Source organism: Antennarius striatus, chromosome 5 (genome assembly GCF_040054535.1).
Source record: "Antennarius striatus isolate MH-2024 chromosome 5, ASM4005453v1, whole genome shotgun sequence".
In the NCBI taxonomy this organism is placed as follows: domain Eukaryota; kingdom Metazoa; phylum Chordata; class Actinopteri; order Lophiiformes; family Antennariidae; genus Antennarius; species Antennarius striatus.
The window spans coordinates 3,494,327-3,514,874 of record NC_090780.1 but is presented as its reverse complement, the minus strand read 5'-3'; the positions used below and the strand labels follow the sequence as shown (position 1 = coordinate 3,514,874).

At 40.8% G+C, this 20,548-nt stretch overlaps 1 protein-coding gene across 1 annotated transcript; it reads left to right on the top strand.

Moving 5' to 3' along the window:
- The first annotated feature begins 16,086 nt into the window (after positions 1-16,086).
- Positions 16,087-17,775, top strand: LOC137594969 (potassium voltage-gated channel subfamily A member 10). The gene has a single exon (XM_068314702.1). It carries the CDS (start codon positions 16,087-16,089, stop codon positions 17,773-17,775), a length of 1,689 nt encoding a protein of 562 aa, XP_068170803.1.
- The last annotated feature ends 2,773 nt before the right edge of the window (positions 17,776-20,548 follow it).

The window sequence follows — 20,548 nt, the reverse complement described above, 5'->3', positions numbered from 1 at the left end:
TACATGCTTGAACTGTGCATACCGGCTTGTAATAAGGAGACAATCGCCATGGGATGTAGTGCTAATCCAGCAGGACTGTCCTGGCACCAGACCTCACCCAGTAAAGACAAGGAGTTTGGCTTCTTCCACTCATTAACTCCCTGTCCTCACCTGACATGTTCTACAGTAACAGAGTTGCTCTTCATCATATGGCAGCAGTGACACCGTTTTAGTGTTCAGACTCTAAATTGAGATTTGAATAATGGAGATGGTTATTCACCTTTACTTGTTATCTTGGGTTTTTTTTTGGGGGGGGGGGGGGGGGGGGTTAAGTGTGAAGGGGAGGAAGGTAAAGGCAGAAACAAAGCAGAAGGCAGGAGTGCCCTCTAGGGGTGATGCTGTGGAAATCGCAGCAAGAGATACAAGAAAGATTGAAATCAGTGATTGAGGAGATTTCCTGAGAGTACACATTACGTAACTGATGAGTGCTGATGGTTTTTTTGGGGGGGGTTTATTTGTTTTCCTTTCTACTTAGGGTTTTCAATCATATTATTTCTTACTTGGAACTTAAATTATCTTCTCCCTTTCAGATATTTATGAAATTCTGATTCCAATTTTCTGGAAAGCAGACATTGCTCTTTATACGTTCAGTGGGATTCTTTCAAAAGCACTTTTTTTCATCCCATATTTTTAGCAATTTCTATATTTATTTATGTGTTTTATTTTATTATTATTCACCAATACGTTATATGATAACAGCAATTCATAGGTAATATCTAGTAAATTTACAAAATAAATCTAATTACAATAACTGACTCCATTGCACTGGTCATAATTATTAATGAACACTGAAATAGGCCATATATTCTGTTATGTCAAATAATCCTGTGAGCAACATTAGATTAATTAAAGTTGTTTAAATAAAGAATATCAGAATGAAAAAACGTTGATGGGCCATAAGAACACACAGGTTCAGAATTTCATTATACTGCATTTCTGTTATCCTGCATTATTTTTATCTTAATATGAAAGAAAATACCTGACAAAAGACTGCTTAACATACAGAACATCACTTTGAAATATGATGCGGTTTCAATGTAAAGTGACATGCATTGGAAATGCCACCCAAGGCTTAATTACTTTGTACTGCTGCAGACGTTCTGTGTAGATTTTCATTGGTCTAATCAGTAACTGAGTCTTTTCTGGTGGAGAGATAAGTAACAGTAGTGTTGGGTTTCCAGATACAATAGAACACATGTCCACATCCCATCCGTCCAGAGTCATATGGAGGGTCAATACACTCGTACTGTGTGATGGCCACATGAGGTTTGAAAACAAACATACTCACCAGTGCACAAGTACACCCTCATCTAGCCATGTGTGTGTGACAAATAGGAATAAGGTCAGTAAACTGTATACGCTATCACATGGAGCAGTGAACCTGTTAAAGAAAAAATGATGGACAGATGCGCCTGAGCTCATGGGACACATGGAATCATTTGAAAAAAAAAAAACATATTAGTATGGAAAGTAGAGAAAATCCGCTTTATCACAATGACAGTGTGGGCTAAATAAAAACAAATGTCACAGAGGTCACAGGAAACCAGTGATTATCAGGCTATAGGTCTCACTAAGCTTTAAGGTGGTGTTTGTGCAGGACATGATGGCCCTCTTACCTGACATGGGGAGGGAGTGATCAGTGCTGGGAGTCATCTTGGTGGTAGAAGGGTATGTGATCTACATAATGGACATGTGTTGGCCATTCTGTGTCATCTGACACAATGATATACGAAGTGTAAATGAAGCTAGGGTCATGTTTAAGAGCCCTACAGCTGTCAGTACCCCACAGAGAGCATTTTAGTGTGGTGACATTTATGAATGAAAGACACCAGTGCTGAGGATGCTGGGCTTACGGTGTTCAAGGTTTTTTTTTTACAGGTTAATAATTTATTTCTTAATTGTAAATAGATGTAAACTATTACTAATACCCACTTTTTCCTCTGATGGTGTTTTATACCTGACAAATGAGCATCTCTTCTTCTTTTCACTCCATGAGCTGCATATATAAGACAAGATCAATCCCCATGATGCTAATGGGAAAATGTGTAGCTATGCATAAAGAGTGGAAAAGGGCTAGCTGGCGAACTGTACCAGATGGTGACAGATGATCCACAGTTTTGCACATTTCTGTTCTGACTGGTCAATATAATTAAAGATCAGAGGAGCTGATAGGAAGATATATTTAATGGTTGGAGATAGCTAAGCTAGCTGTTTCTTCCTTTACCATGAAATTATTTCAGATGTAGTCCTAATTTTATTTACCCCAGCATTTGTATTTGAAGTCAGGCCTGGCCAAATGAGGAACACCTAAATGTCCTTTAACTCACCACAGATCACGAACATACAGGAACATGACAGACGCTGTTTAATGGGAGTTTCTAACGGGTGCAAAAGACTGAAATCAACAAAGAAATCACTCCACTCTCCATTGCATTTAAATTTACTGATACTCATGTGATGACAAAATGTATATGCAGCGTTGTCGGTTACCCAAACATTGAATTCCCTAACATAGGAAATCCTAACATTGGTCCACCAGACCTTTGATTTCTCGTGGTAACTTGACATAGCATGAAAACTGCACCCTTGCTGCCGGCTACATCTGTTGGAGGCAATTTCCAACATGTCGACGAAGGAAAGAATGTCAGAGGCTTTAAATATCCTGTTTGAGTTAATATTTTATCATCATCGCAGGCCCAGGCTCTCTCTTCCTCTATTCCACTGCCAACCCAGATATTGTGCACACAACAAGAACAACAGATCCATGATGCCTCCATTCCTGCGCATTCTATTCTGACCTGTAAACCGCCTTTTACCTTTCCTCCTCCCTCTTATAACTCTCCTTCTGCTCGCTCTGCTACAAATAATTCACCTCTTTTAATGCTTATCGGTTTATTAATGTATGTTCCCAGTGATTTTATCACAGCTGCTATGAAACACCATTTTATCTGGATGATTAAAACGATAGGTATTCATTTAAGACCATTAAATCTTGGTGAAACACGGGGGACACTCATATGTGCTTAACAAGCAGTCCAACATAGACACTGTGTTCAGCAGCAGAAGGAAGGCAAGGGCTCTATGTTCTGGTGAATGTGTCCCCTTGCACTCATTCATTATGTATGCAGTGATCTCTCGATGACGAGAGGACTCTCGCCTTGAACAAAGCATCACCATTGGTGTGCAAATGATGCTGCTTGGGTTCCTATAAAGATAGATGGTGAGCTCTGCATGTGTTTGTTTAATGAAGTGTATCCAGGTCCTTGAATGACCGTACCAAAATAGCACTGCCAAAATACTCCATTACAACCAAAAGGTAAATTATTACATAAGTATGGGCAACAAACATAGATCATGTACAAATATACAAGTCTGAAATAAAACCCTGTGAGATAAGGAAGAGCCGATAGTACATTAGTACATACTGCAGACATCTTAAATACGACAAACCAGATAAAGGAAGCCTCTAAACCACAAAAAGTAACCTGTGACTATACAAATGTCGGCTCATGTAACAATTCTCTGAGTGGAATTGTTTGACTGCACAAAAAAAAGAGAAAAATAATGAACTTTAGTAAATGTACTGTATGTCAGAAAATTCCACCACTGAGTGTCTCAAATTCATTGTGGGCTGTCAGGGTAATCTACATGAGCTGCCCTAGAGAGCTTCCTGCCTTATAGAATTTGTCTGATCCTTTACAGCATGGATGTTATCTCTGTTGTGTCTGTCAGTCATTTAGAGATGAGTGAAGCCTGCTCACTAGTTCGATGAGGAAGATGGTAAAAGAAACCAAACAGAACAAAAATCAATAAAAGATACATCATTACAAAAGACCAAACTGAACAAATTCAGAAGACCCAAGGTGAATGCTTTAAGTTATCATCCATTCCTTTTAAGAACAACTTCCTTGCAAAAGCTCTAACAGCGTACAGTATACTTGCTGTTATTGTGCATGTCGTTGTAATTTATGGATGCTCTACATATTGTTTTTTAGATTCACTCATCTTCTTGATGAGGATGATCATCTTCCTTTTCGCTCCGTAGTGAAAGACGGATATCTTCCATCCATCCGTCCGTCCATCCAGCCATCCATCCATCCATCCATTTTCTATAAGACAATGCAGCTTCTTATCCACCTCTGCCGGAGCCTATCTCAGCTGGCCATGGGCAAATGGGGTACACCCCTGATGAGATGCCAGTTCATTGTGGGTCCACACGAAAGACAAACAACCACTAACGCTCTCACCTATGAACAATTTGATGTGACCAATTCACCTAAGCCGCATGTTTTTGGAGGTGGGAGGATTCCAGAGAACCCTGACAGAGAACTCACACAAGCACAGGGAGAACATACAAACTCTATTATCATCCATCCATCCATCCATCCATCCATCCATCCATCCATCCATCCATCCATCCATTCATCCATCTTCTTCCGCTTATCCTTAGTCAGGTCGCAGGGGCAGCAGCTTCAACAGGGTGCCCCAAACTTCCCTTTCTCCAGGCACATTCACCAGCACTAGCTGAGGGATCCCAAGGCGTTATCAGGCCAGTGTTGAGATATAATCCCTCCACCTGGTCCTGGGTCTATCCCGAGGTCTCCTCCCTGCTGGACATGCCAGGAACACCTCTGTGTTCGCCCCGGAGGCATCAGCACCAGATGCCCAAACCCCCTCAGCTGACTCTTTTTGAAGAAGCAGCGACTCGAGTCTGAGCCCCTCGTGAATAGCAATGTTTCTCACCCTATCATTAAGGGAGACACCAGCTATCCGCTTGAGAAAGCTCATTTCTGCCACTTGTATCAGTGATCTCGTTCTCTCAGTCATGACCCATTGCTTATGACCATAGGTGAGGGTAGAAATGAAGACTGAACTGAAGATGGAGAGCTTTGCCTCTCGGCTTAGCTCTATCTTTGTGGCAACAGTGCAGTAAAGGGACTTCCCAAATTCTCCGTCCAATTTCACGTTCCATTGTTCCCTCACTAGTGAGCAGGACCCCAGGATACTTAAACTCCTTCAGTTGTGGAAGGACTTCATTCCCCACACGGAGAAGGCAGTCCACCGGCTTCGTGCTAAGGACCATGGTCTCATATTTGGAGGTGCTAATCCTGATCTCCTCTGCTTCACACTCGGCTGCAAACTGGACCAGCAAGTACTGCAGGTCACAGGTCGATGACGCAAACAGGACCACATCATCTGCAAAAAGTAGCGATGTAACCTTAGCCCACCAAACTGTAAATCCTCCTCACCACAACTACGTCTCAATATCATGTCCATGATAATCACAAACATAAGTGATGACGAAGCTAACCCAACTCCCCACCAGGTGAAACAGCTCTGCTCCTCTCTTCACCCGAATGTCCAAAACACATGTTCGAGGGTCAGATGATACAATCACAAGATTGATCATGGACCTCCGACCCAGGGTGCTCTGGTACCAGGTACACTTATGAGCATCCTTGTGTTTGAATATGGTGTCAGTTATAGACAATCCATGACTAGCACAGAAGTCCAACGACATAACACCGCTCTTGTTTAGATCAGGGAGGCTATTCCTCCCAATCACGCCCTTCCAGGTGTCTCTCTCATTGCCAACTTGTGCATTGAAGTCCCCCAGGAGAACAATGGCGTCCCCTACAGGGATCCCGAGAAGGACCCTATTTAGGGATCCCAAGAAGGTCAAATACTATGAGCTGCCTATGGACTTTTCTCTCCCACAGCCTTAAGGCATAGGGAGGTGACCCTCTCATCCACCGGGGTAAACTCCAACACAGCGGCGCTCAGCCGGGGGGGCTTGTGAGTATCCCCGCACTGCCCTGCATCTCATGCCTGATGCAACTCCAGAGTAAAACAAGGTCCAACCCGTGTCCAGGAGTTTGGATCCAGAACCGAGGCTATGCGTGGAGGTAAGCCCCACCAGACCCACCTCCAGCATAAGCTCCAGCTCCTTCCCCGCCAGTGAGGTGACATTCCATGTCCCCAAAGCCAGCTTCTGCCGCCTGGGTCTGGTCCGTTGTTACCCCCTGTCATCACTGCCCCCCATATGACAGCGCACCTGACCGAATTGATCTGCCGCGTGGGTGGTGGGTCCACAGTGGAGGGAAAAATCCACGTTGCCTTTTCGGGCTGAGCCCAGCTGGGCCCCATGACAGACCTGGCCACCAGGCACTCACTGACAGGCCCTCCGTCCAATCCTGGCTCCAGATGTGTGGCCTGGGCTTTCTCCAGGCAGGGTCACTTTTTTCCCTTCTTTGTTTTCCATAGGGTCTTCTGAACCATTCTTTGGCCCTTCACCTGAGCCCTGTTTGCCTTGGGTGACCCTACCAGGAGTACAGGACTCCAGATAACATAGCTCTCAGGATCCTCAGGGCATACAAACCTCTCCACCACAATAAGGTGATGGTTCCTTGGAGAGGACTGTTAACATTAGCATTTAAAATTCTACTAACTAAATGAACAATATTAATATTCACATCAGTCATCTGACATACAGTCCAACATGCTCTCTTTCTTTTCCTGACTATTAGGTCTTTGCCAAGTCATGACAGAAATGCCCAACACTTTAGTTGCTAACGACTCTACTGTGTTCAACAACTAGTTGCTAACGGTGATTTCCTGCTATTTGGTGCTGGGCAGGTAGTGGACTGACAATTTATCCTGTTGCCACTGGAAACACAAACACAGAGCTGAAGAATAAAATTACAGAGTAGCTTTAAATGTAATGAAATGAAATATTTTCTGTGCTACCTGAGACTGGAGTACAGTAATAAAAAGGAGATTTCTATAAGGAAGTGAAGTTGGTTGTTAGTCAGGGAGGTTCCTGGGTGGCTTATATCAGGACAAGGATGGCAAGAGTTGTGAAGCCGGATTCATTCATTATTAATGTTTGATTAAAAAAGTGACACAGCATGCTCTCTGTGGTTAACTATGCCTTAATGTAATGGAGGAAATTATGGGTTACCAGATATAACTACCTGAAACTTTTCACACAAGAGAGTGAAATATAATTTTAGTTCAGTGGTTTCTTTGTAGGAATGTAGAACTACCATTAAACTGCTTTAGTGGGGGAAGACAACATTGCTATTGCAATCTAAAAAATTTATTAATGCACTATTTTCCTGAGGCAACAACCCATGCTGCCACAGCACAACAGCAATGGCCGACAACGTTTCACTGCATAAAGAGATACCCAGTCCTCAGAGTTGAATACCAGCCTGTCTTCTGTCACCTGTAACGTGGCAGCAGCAGGGCTTTACGGCTCCTTTGTGACTCACATGCCAGGGTATCTAATTCCTATAATACTATAAGGCAACCAGAAACCTCACAGGGATTAACACAAGGGTTTGGTGCAGGAATATTTTATGAACCGGGAAGAAATGATGTTCCGTGAGAGCATATCGGCAGCAGGGAAGTACATGTTGTGGGTATTAGAGCTGCACTCTAGTGATAAGACATTCATTGCCCTCATATGTGAAGAGACAGCATTATACAGGAGTTAGAGCCTCAGTTTTAATTATCTTTTGGAGAAATGAAACAATTGTTGTTTACTATGTGCATTGTTTAATGGGTATTGGATATTGACCTGCCAGTGTCATCAATCACGAATACCAAGTTATGTTAGACATTTAATGTTATTAGTTTGCCTTTCCTGTTCACATTTGTTAATTGTTGGTTGCTTAAAGGAGGCGATGTGTTAGAACACTAGCTTGGTCTTCCTTTTAAAATTCTATACCTTGGCTTAGATAAAAATCTGTAGCTCTAACACGCAAATCCTCAGAGTTAAGTGCTAATGCCAATGTATAATGATGTTTTGCAGCTGTAATGTTTAATATGTTCAGTTTGAGTTTAACATAGCATGATGCTCATACTATTGGTAGTAAAAATACTTGTGAGGTCGAGTTAGTTGAGTGCATATTTTCTGTTGGATAAATTAAATTTGACCTGTTGGAGGTGCTAGAGAACAAGTCTCACTAAAGGAGCTGCCAATATTTCCCCTACAGGTGACAAATACAGTTAATAAAGTTGACTTCATTTCATGACAATATGGTCAAAACTCCTTGTTGATAGAAATAATAAATATGTATGATCATTCCCAAAATTATCCATGCATCAATGCATAGACAGGTGGTACATGTCAAAGTATCATCCACAAGGATGGCAGGACTCCAGGTTTTCCTGCAAGACATTGTCCAAAGCATCAAACCGCTGGCTTGGCTTCTTCCCATAGTGCATCCTGGTGACACGGGTTCCCCAGATAAGCAACACACACCCGGTTATCCACATGATGTGAAAGAAAGAATGGTTCATTAGACCAGGCCACCTATTCCCCTGGTCTGTGGTCCAGGTCTGATGCGTACCACCCATTGGTGGCTCTTTTGGCAGTGGACACGAGTCTATGTCTATGACATACACATACATACACAAAGACCCTACATACTGTATGTTTGGACTTTTACTATTGAATCTCTCCTTATCCATTTGAACTCATTGGGGCACTGATACTAAAATCCTAAATCTAAAATATCATGTTTAAATATTCACCAATTAATCTTTGCTTGTTTGAAAGTCCTGTAGATTTTTTATTCCCCAAGAATAACTATAGCATGAAAAAGAATAAGTATTTGCTTCCAAAAAGCTGGAATTAATTGATGTGAATAGAGAGCAGCATAATAAATTGCTCATGTTGGTGCTATTCAGACTCATTGATTCGAGTGAAACAAGTTGTTGGTCAGAACATCTGTCTTGTTTATGGGGTATTTAACTGTAAATTCCCAGCCTTCTGTCAAGACACTGAAGAGATTTACAACCACTGCTTGAGACTCTGCCATGGGATCAACGTAACAGGATGCGTGAGGAAATACAGGGGCGTCTTTAGCAGTTGGACAACAAGGTATATTTAATTCAATGATTGTATTTTATATATATTCAGTGAAACAGTATTAAAAAAATCAGATTGATGCATTGATTGCTGCTGTAATTCCCTTATTAGTGAAGCCTGTGATGATAATTTGACTTCTGTGCATTATTTCACACGTGTTTGTGTTATGTCATCATTACAGGGGACTGTGAAACAACAATAGCAAAGATGTATCCAATGGATGTCACAGGTAACTGCTCACTCTTACTGTTCTATCACTAAAGGCGTCCATATGGGAACATACAGTATGTGTACCTCAGGAGGCTTTAGATGAGCTCTGACCGACAGTTGCATTCACCCACCCTCTCTGTTCGACAGTGAGCCACACTGATGTCAAAGTATGGTTTGTGTATTGGTATTCATCTTCAAAGGAATTATTCATCTCATTGCATGTGATTTGAAGGGATTTGCAGAGGTATATGAATACTTAGCGCCCATTGGCTGAGGAAGAATGTTCCTGTACTCCAGCAGCAGAGGATGCACGGAGACAAGGGATGAATGTTTACACAAATAAGGTGTTTTGTAATCAGTGAGCACGATCCAGTGTAAATGTTGTGGCTGCTATCTGATTGGTTTGTTGTCTCCTCCCCCTAACTTGCTGGGTCTATAGAGTTATTCAAGATTAGCATTTGTCTTTTGATTAGTAGGGCTGGAAACGATCCAGAAATTTCAATTAAGTCTGTAGTATTTGGTCCACACTGTTCATCTCTGAGGTTGATTCTCTTGGCTGAGCTGCTGTGTTGTATAATCTCCTTAGCTGAGTCCTCAGAGTCAGCGTAGCCATCTCTTTAAATTACAAACCCTCAAGCTCAAATAATGATGCCGAATCTTTTTAGTTCTTTGTAGTTGTTATAACAATAACAAAAACAACAACAACAACAACAACAACAATAATAATAATAATAATAATAATAATAATAATAATAATAATAATAACAATAACAATAACAATAATAATAATAACAATAACAATAATAATAATAATAATAATAATTTTTATCTATTTCTTTTTAAATGCCCCGGGGGTTAGATTACACCGTACTGATAATAAGATACTAACATATCCCAGATTCCACTTCCAGTCCTTTTTATAATGACAGGTGAAGCAGCGTTATAGAATAACTGCCTGGAGAAAGACGTGTACTTATTAGCAGAATTTTGTGACATCACAACTTGTCTCAACGGAAGTCCTGGTCCAGTGTGTAACTGACACCAGTGTCGTGTGACGGACTGAAACCTTCTGTACAAATAGATGAGAGGATTTCTTACAGTGAAAGTTTTTAACTTAAAAAGAAAAAAAAATACTCTGAAGAGATTTTTTATGGTGAAAAAGATATGAATTTATACCTTATCACATGTGTTAAAAGACGCTTTAAGGACATTTAATATGTGATTAGCTATGATGCAATAAGGTTACTTACACTCATTCCACTTTAATGAAGTATTTACAGTCTTCGTATTATGTTCAGTTGCACCTTGTTAAAAGACTTTAACGCGAGGGGGGGTTTCAGTCAGTCACATGAATTTGAATGTTACAGTAAAAAACATGGTGAGACAGAAACCAGTAATGACATGTAAAAGATATGCGTGTGCCGCTTCAGCTTCCTTTTGCAGTTTTATGTTGGAAAAAAAAAATCTCTGTGTGATTGAACATTTATGATACATTGCTATCAATATTTGTGGTGTGTTTTAGAACCTTGATTTAGCAAATTTAATTGTTTTCATGTTAAGTATTTTCATAGATCTATGTTTTGTTTTGTTATTATTTTTCAACCGAACCCAATAAATTAAGTCAAAGTAGCTGGATAATAAAGGGGAAATGAATGTAATGTAATTCAGGGAAAGATAAGGCTGATGACAAAGGAGAGGAGAAGACAGAGGACGTTTTCAGGCGGGACTGGGCTTATGGTCATACGCTGGGGTCAAGAGGGTAGATGGATAAATAATGGAGCTGGCACTAAAAGTCAGAAAGTGAGAAGACAGCACCATCAATATTTATTAAATAGCATATTACTGTATTTAAAACATTTTCAATCACTATAAAGAATTATTAAGAAAAAAAAATCTTCCAGTGGTCTCTAAACCTTTTAAACCTGATCGTGTTTGTCATGTGAGCTCACAAGTCAAGTGATGCCAAACTCCTGACGAGTGCAAACGTTGTACGTGTGCGAAGGCCATAACTCTGAATCCACTTGAACTTGTGGCACTCTGAGGTTTTTGATTACAAGCCACATAACATAATCTAACAGTGCGTTGTGAGCTGTGCGGGGGTTAGCTGTCATGCCCTTGTATCCTCCTGACCCAACCTTGCATGTTATTTGCAACAAGGAGAACCTCTGCCACAATATATAGGATTACTAGACTGGAATAACCAGCTGCCTTTACAACAGATATACGATTACCAGGCTGGAATATCTAATCTGAACCACCTTACATGCACTTTGAAATCCTGTCACCCCTAATGGATGAGCATATGGTCTTTTGAGATGGAATTACTCAGATCATGTGCCCAGGATGAATAGCCCATAGATTTGGTTACTTTCATCTCTAAAGACAGAGTTGAGGTGCTTGATCAAATAACTATAAACTCAAGTTAGATGAACACCTTAAACAATGCACTGATAGTAAGTCAAATATAATGACATCAACAGTTACTGTACATTTTGATCCAAGAGTTCTTTGATGTCATCTTCTCTAGATGAGCTTTAAAGGTGATGAATCAGTCGGTCAGTCTTACATTTGCAGCTTGTTCCTCTAATCAGTCAGAGCAGATTAGAGTCATAAGAGCGAACATTGTTTTATCATGAAGTATCTGGAAAAATTCTACGTATTATATATCTGTTTTATATTTTTGCGGACTTGCACACTCACATAAATCCAAACCATTCCAACAACATCCATGCACCACGAGCCTGTGTGAGCATTCACACTTACTGATGTACTTTTGATAAAGGAAGATATGGGATAAGACAAAATCCTAGGCTGTCGAGAAAGATGCTGTCTTTGGAAGTCGAGGTTCGACAATGTTGGTTGTTTACAATAAAGACTACAATTGCAGTGATCTAATTGAGTGATGTAGCCTGGAAGAAAATACATCCTGATGTTTTAAGCAAAATTCTGAAACTAAACATCAAAAAAGCTTTGCAGCTTTAAGAGCCATTTAAAATATTCCAGAATAATTAAATTCACTCCATTCTGCTCTTTCTACGTTGCTAGATTCTACAGATAACACAAGATCCTAAATTGATTTGAAAATACATCATTTACACCTGTTTTAAAGTCAGAAATCCCCTGACTGCAATCTGTAAGTTACAAATGCATGTCCTCTGAAGACAAGCTGGATGCTGGCACATGCACCACCAGAAAAAAAATACACACAGTTACTTGTAAAATGCATAAACTATGTTGTTAGATCCTTTTGCGGCCAATACAGAGCGTTCTCAGTTGTAACATTTGGGTAAGAAGTAACTCTGAGTTGTGTCACTGTTGTGTAACAGAGAAATTCACTTTTTAATCCCCTCTTTTTTAAGTTTAGACGCTAATTTCAGTACAGATAAAGTTTCTATAAATATTGGTGCCTTTGAGAAGTTGACCTTGCAGAAAATATTTCCCATATATTCATATCAGTGCCTGTCCAGGGATTGCAGTCACATGGCATCCCTCATCTCCCCATCTCCCTCATTTCATCTCTGTTGCATCACAGCTCTGGGTTCTGAGATATTGAAAGTTTATTCCAGTTAAAAGTTTCATTTACACTCTTTGCTCTGTTTTCTCTCTATTTTGATTGCTAATATTTTTTTTCCCTGCGTCCTCTCAGCTCCAGTTTATCGGAATATTGTACATGCACAGTATATGTTTGTGTCTCTCTGGTCTGAGTTGTTAGCTCATTGAGTTGCTGTGAATGCTTTGCCACATATTTCAGCTTTTCCCTCACATCAAAATGTCATTGAAGAGAATATATACATGCAAACATCTGATAGGAGAAATAATGGAGGATGTAGCAAAATAAAACTTCTTAAGCAATCTGAATAGTTCAGTGTTACGGTTCAAATTTGTATTCCCTCAACAAATGTTTGTATTCCTGTCAGGAACCCACGGTTCAAAGTCAAGCTTTGTAAAGGTGTACAAAAGGTGCTTGTCCCCGTGCAGTGTCAGCATAGTTCACATATAAGCACGCTGATGGAGGAACTGCTTTGTCAACATAGTTAACGGGTAAGGTGACAATGTCATCAGGGGAGGGCTGGACCCATGGGAGGAGGGATGGATGATGGATGGAGGGTTGCATAGAAGGACAGAGGCAGGGATGTTATCCATCTGGTTCACTGAGAGTCATCTTGAGAGAAGAGGCACTGCAGTGGCTGTAGTCCATCGCATGGTTTACCTTCCCTTTCCCATTTTTCTGACACAAATCGTTTCATAGGGGGTGTATTGATTGCTTAGCCATTCAGTCGGAATCATCTAGACTGTGACTGCCCCCTGGCTGTCCATCTTCCTGTCTCTACATCAAGTTCTATTATGAGGAGGGTTACAGGTCATGGATCAACAGACTGTATTCTCACTGACAAGCTCTGAAAATTTGCAGGATAAGAAAAAAATAAAAATGAAAAAGGTCCCTGTGATATATAGAATATGTCCAATTAGCTGAGTGATGTTTGCTTCTGCACATACACATACTGACATATGTCCCATGCTGTGTGTGCATGTCGAACTGACTATAAATCTCGCAAACAAAAGCTCATTCTCAGTAAGGCACAGTGCATGATGTTCCTGTGATGAAGCGTAATGAGGTGCCGGGAGGTGATGGTGTGTGATGATGGATAGGAAAGTCTCAAAACAGTTTTCTGTGACCTTGAAGCCATGTGCCTGCAGTGGTGCTGCTCGTGCCGCAATGTGACAGCGACCAGCAGATAGCCGGCTCCCTGGCTGCAGCAGGAAGATGAGGGAATAGCTTCTGATGTCAGACAACCGCTTCTTTATCAGGTAACATAATATTCAACCCGTGATGCCAAAATTGGCAGCCCTAGTGAAAAAGTAAGAGACAAACTTTGATTAAAGTTTTTTTGCTCCTGGAAAGAGTAAAGATTCCCTTTTAAATAAAGGAAATTCCCCACTTTGAATTTGTTTGTCACATTTTGTCAAAGCCAGGGAGTTAAGCAAAATCCTGCACAGCTGGACTAAAAAAAATATTTTCCACTCTTCAGCTGAAGGGTGGAAAAAAATGTTTCGATTTTCTCTCAAACAAATAAACCTCTCACAAATATATACTCTACTCCTCAAGTACCCCCAATAGGGTAATAATCATTAAAACGTATGCTAGTGTCTAGCATATGGTAAGAAAAAGAAAAAAATATTTTGTTAGCATTTGTAAAAAATTAAAATGTCAATAAAATGTAATAGAATAGTGATGTCAAGTGAACAATCACTTCTTGTCGCTGTTTATTACTAAGCTTGTAAAGGAGACGGAGCTGAAGCCTCTGGACAGATGTGTGCTGCTGCGCGTATTGAGAGCTATGAGCAGCGCTTTAACAAGGGAAGAATAGAATATAATCCCAAAGGTGAGGGGGGATTGGATGGTCCAGCATGTGGTTGCTTACTCTGCAGGAAAGAGAAGGGAAAGAGTGGGTCCCACTCTGCCTTTGCTACATCAAACAGTGATTGGCTCCTGAAGAGTAAATCTCCTATCAGAGAGCCACCTATGCCGTCCTCACTTATCCCACTGAAGGAAGAGCGAGCAGGGGAAAACAAAAGCCAAGTGACCCCCCCACATTCAAGATACAGTGAGTTTGCCTGCATGTGTGGACGTTTGCCATGTGTTTGTGCGTGCTTGCGTACGTCTGTGAGGGCATGTGGGTAACTCTGGCATCTCTGGTTTCGCTTAGGGTATTAAATTACCCAATGGTAGCTTTAATAGAGCTGGGACACTCTTGATTGTGAGTCTGAATGAGGGAGAGATTGAAAGGAGGAAGGGGATCTCAAGCAGAGCTGGAAAGCAGGGTACAGAGGGCACAAAAACTCCTGCAGATCCAGGGATACGGGTGAGTGTTCGAGATCTCTGCACGCCCTCGGAAATTATTTCTTAATTAGATGTTTGTGTGCATGTATGTCCCAGTCTGACAAGGGCAGCAATGCTAGTGAATCTGCTGTGTCTTATAGTGTACTGTAGTCACTGTAGTGTAGGTCAGTGTGAGCTGAGGCTAAGTTAGTTTGGTGGAAGATTTTAGTCCCTTAAGAGCAGCATTTAGAAACAATTAAAAGTGTTTAAGATGCAAAGGTGTAGATATAATACCTCCCCTCTGCTGTCTACATCTTCATCTCTTCTTTCTTTTTATTCGACACTCCCCCTTCCCCCCTTGCTGACACTGCACAATCAATATTTGGGGTTTTTTTGTTTTCTTTTTTTGCATAAGCCTTATCATGATGTCCTTACATAAGACGAATCAATCTTACATCAGAATGTTACATTATCAGCGATAATGCAAGTGAAAATAACACCAGGTAAGTCTCTCCGAGAGCACAGGGCCCTCGGTGTCAAGTACGCACAGACGCAGCAGCTTAAGAAGTGTGTGTCGGGATTTGGTTACCTGTCTGAGCCGGATAAATGTAACAATAAACAGTCTTGTCGAGAATCCAAATCAAACAAGACACAAGTTTGAAAATGGATAACTTTTAGTAATTCAAATAAATAAATGTGTTTCCAATGAAGAACTTTGAAACACTCGATCAGCAATAATGCTATACCCCCACACTATGTAAGCATTTTCACATACAAATTTGCGCAGTTTGTGTTTTCGTTTAGATGAGGGAGTGATTTGGGTGAAAAAGTAACTGTACAAGCACAGTATCAGATGGCAGGTTCACTGCTGATGTAAACAGGAGCTGACAGAAAAAATCTCTTTAGCAACAAAACTGCTTTGCACTGTAAGATAAAATATAACACAACTTTTCTTTTCTACCCCTCCTCTACAGATTACACAGAGGACTGCCTACAAAACCTGCCAACGCTTGCCTGAATGATTACCAGGGTGGAGGAAGCCCTGCTGGGAACATCAGTGTGGCACTGGCTGTGGTGTCCCTTCTGTCTCCTGCATTCAAACCGGGCTGAGAGAAGGAGCTGTGGCTAAAACAAAGGGATGGAGGTGCCACTGGTTAATTTTGAGAGCATGGACGAGGTTGGCATCAACCTGGGGGACCCGAGTGACTCTGGATACCCAACTTCCCCAACATCAGAGGAACCTGATCAGAATCTTTTAGTCCGCCGTCTGACTTCTCCTCACCTATCACCACATAGAGGACAACTTGGGCAACAGTCAGGTCAAGAAGGCTTGTCAGCATCCTCTCCCCTCACACTGACCACTAAAGCAAACTCCAGCTCTGGCAGCTTGATGTCAAATCTGAAGCTCCTGATCAACAGCGAGTCTCCCACTGACAGCGTATTCAGTAAGATGGCAAAGGACTGCTATGAGAATGAAGATTTGTTTGAAAAGCACTACACGGAAGATAAAGATGAGAAAATTATCATCAATGTTTCCGGTCTGATGTTTGAGACGCAGGTCAGCACTCTGAATAAATTTCCAGAGACACTACTCGGCGACCCCATGAAGAGGATAAGCTACTTTGATCCAATGAGGAACGAGTACTTCTTTGACAGAAATCGCCCATCTTTTGACGGTATCCTGTACTACTACCAGTCAGGAGGGAGAATCCGCAGACCAGCCAATGTTCCATTAGATGTTTTTGCTAATGAGATTGTTTTCTATGAGTTGGGCAATGAAGCAATGGAGCAGTTCCGTGAAGATGAAGGGTTCATCAAAGAGCCGGATGTCCTTTTGCCTACCAATGAGCTCCAACGACAATTCTGGCTTCTCTTTGAATATCCAGAAAGTTCCAGCGCAGCCAAATCTGTAGCTCTTGTTTCTGTGTTTGTCATTGTGATTTCCATCTTCATCTTCTGCCTAGAAACTCTGCCCGAGTTTAGGATAGAAGATGAACTTGTAACAACTTTAACCCAAATCATCAATGGGACCCAAGACAGTCCTGCCTCTCCTCCCTCCACTAAAGACATCATCGCCTATTTCACAGATCCCTTTTTCATAGTGGAGACTATTTGCATCATTTGGTTCTGCTTTGAAGTTGGTGTCCGTTTTGTGGTGTGCCCGAGCAAAAGTGACTTCTTCAACAACATCATGAATATCATTGACATAGTCTCCATTATTCCCTACTTTGTTACCCTGGGGACAGAGCTAGCGACGACTCCTGATGATGCAAATTCTGGTCAGAACATGTCCCTGGCAATCCTACGTATCATTCGTCTAGTTCGAGTTTTCAGAATTTTTAAACTCTCTCGGCACTCGAAAGGACTTCAGATCTTGGGACAGACCTTGAAGGCCAGCATGAGAGAACTTGGACTGCTCATCTTCTTCCTTTTTATAGGAGTCATCCTTTTCTCAAGTGCCATCTACTTTGCAGAAGTGGATGAACCCCAGACACAATTTGTCAGCATCCCTGACGGCTTCTGGTGGGCGGTGGTGACAATGACCACTGTAGGCTATGGAGATATGTGCCCCATCACAATGGGAGGCAAAATGGTTGGCACCCTCTGTGCTATTGCTGGCGTCCTGACCATTGCCTTGCCCGTACCCGTCATTGTCTCCAACTTTAACTATTTTTACCACCGTGAAACTGAGCAGGAGGAGAAACAGATCATGGATGCAGCAGCAGAAGCCGCTCAGAAAACATCTGCTGCTAACAAGTATGGAAGCACACCTTCACTAAGCAAAAGTAACAGCACCTGGCAAAATGAGAAAAACGGTATGCACTGATTGAGAAACATATACTGATTATAAAGGCATGAAAAAAAAACGGACAAATCAAAAATGCTGATGCACCAGATAATATCACTTTATCTTCCTCTGTTTTATACTCCAGACTTGGCAGTATTTCTTCATATTGTTACAGTATTAAAAGGTGCTTTCTTGCAAAGCAGCCTTTACAAAAAAGCCTGTTGGTTTGTGAATGTGTTTAAGTGCAATTAACACAACTCAGCAACAATCAGGATGGTTAACCTCAATGAGAAGAACAGAAGTGTACAAAATGAGGAAAAATGTGATGGTAAACTTGTGCAATAAATTTTTCTCCTTAGATTATAGCGACAGTACAAGACACCAAAATATGCTTAAAATCATAATAAGTAAGTTTTATGAGAAGTCTAAAGTGTTTCTAACAAATGCATAATTAAATTAGAATTACACTCGAAGCTAGAAATTCATTCCAGTTTTGTGTTTTTCTTCCATTCATCCTGTTCAGCAAAATCTAGATAGAACTTGGCATGGTTTTCAAGGTCAGGCAGAATGTGTCCAGTGAAAGGCTAGAGGACATCACTGCAGACATCGTCTTATCAGCAGATCTGAAGATGTGACTGCTCAAACTGCAGCACTTCTTCATCTGACGCAGCGTAACAATATACAGTATGTCTGATAAATAGCCGAGAGGTGAGCTCGCCTTTGATTTGTCTCACGGTAAGACAGTTTAATATAAATTAAAATGTGTAACGTTCACTTTATTATCGTGCATGCATGAGTGGCATGACTCATTCCCATCATTTAAAACTGTAAGTTTTATCTCAATAACTGTCATTCTTCTTATTTGGTATTTTCCTCATACGAAATCAGTTTGTTGAACTGCATTTCTTTTTCACACATCTGTTACCTGCTTTTGAGCGACACACCATTGTGTGTTGGCAGGGGAAAAAAAGTGTATTCAAATGTCAGCTAACATATAATGTTGTTATTAAATAGAAAGAACCCATAAGAAGACAAAACTTAACAATTTTCCACTCTTGCATTGGGACAATTGTCTATTTACTTTTGTCCTCTCATTTGTATTGCATGACACAGTGTGCCGAAATGAGGTTAAACTATTTCTATCACAAACTCAAATCTTTATCTATTTATTATTGCTAACTGTATCAAAATATTCTGTATTATGAAAGTTCTATTCTATCTGAAGGGGGAACTTAAAGGTTCAACTGAATCTGTGAAAAAAACCCCAAAAACAGTATTTGTTCCTCACCTGGAATCATGAAATAGTATTTATATATGCATGCCATATTCCAATCATTTAAAATAATCAAGCTTATGTAGAAATAGTGATGGAGGGGATGGATGGAACGATGCCTTTCTAATAATTTTAAAATATGCAATAATGACATAATGTGTGGGTGGAAAAGGAACATGTTGTGCTTTTGACCCATGGAATGAGCAATAAATGAAATTGATATCAAATGCAATAAGATAACATCAGTTAGCACTTTACTATGCTATGTCGCACTGAATATTTGAGGACCGTTGCTGTATGTGTCAACATTGTACAGTATACAGTGTCATACTTTGCTATGTTTATTTATCCTGTAAAGAGTGCCTTTCATTAAACATGTATCCTAACTGTGAGACGTTTCCTTCCTGTGATGTAACGATGACATCAGACATCAAGATTCTTTCCTGTTTTTGTTCCTTTATTCAGGGGATGGCGGTGATAATGTAGATGTGAGCATCACACCATAAGTAGGGAAAAACTTTGTTCAGGTTTTTTTTTTGCTTTGGAGTCACTGACTGTGGGAGCGGATGTTTCTGGCAAACTCTTTAAAAAATGAGTCGAATAATGTTTGGTTAAAAATAGATCACAAGCTGCAATGCAACTGACTCAAAACATTTAAAATACATTCAAAAGGACTTATTTAACTACATTAGTTGTGATCATGAATGTCAGTCTAAAAACAAACCGTTCTTTCTGTTGGCTCAACTTGGTGCTGGATGAAGATGTAGTGCTCTGAGCTTTACAACGTCCTTGATGGGGACAAACAGCGCAAAACTAGATATGCAGACCAAATTAATCATTTATGGGATTAAAGGCTGTTTCACTCAGTGCTTTCTTGTCTCACGCAGTCACATCAAGCAAACGTTCTCTGCCAGCCTGTTAAAATAATATCTGCTTTAGATGTGGGCACATTTTGTACACTTAATTTTTCTGAGTTGATTCTTCATCTACAACACAGGCTTTTAAAATCCTCTCCTGCTAAAACCTACTGTATGTATTTTTGCATTCTGCTCTGAGGCCTTTTTGCCTCTGTCGCTAGTTAATGGCTGGGTCAGTGGGCTGCCCTTTTTGCTCCACTGATCACTAATGGCACAGTGATATACCAACGATGAGGCCTGATAGTGTTTAACAGACAGGTTGCCTTGGCAAGGTCAAAAACAATCAGAGGTAGTCATTTATAATTCATCAGGTGTCCATGAGGAGATCATATTCATCCTGCTTTTGATAAAGATTTGCTAGACATTCACTTAAAGACCACCAGATCTTCACATTACTGTGACACAGCAGACTGACCTCAAACAAACCACCTTTACCCTCCAACTCAGTTACCAGCTGTGTCACACTCTAAAAGAAACAATGCACAGATCTCACAAGAGAGCCCAGTCAGTCTCATATCAGTAGATTGGGTTACTGTTTTGTCAGCATGTGTGTAAAATCCAATTTCAGACCTGTATGCACAGACAGCAACCTGTCCACTGCCGTTAAAACCTTTACAAAAGG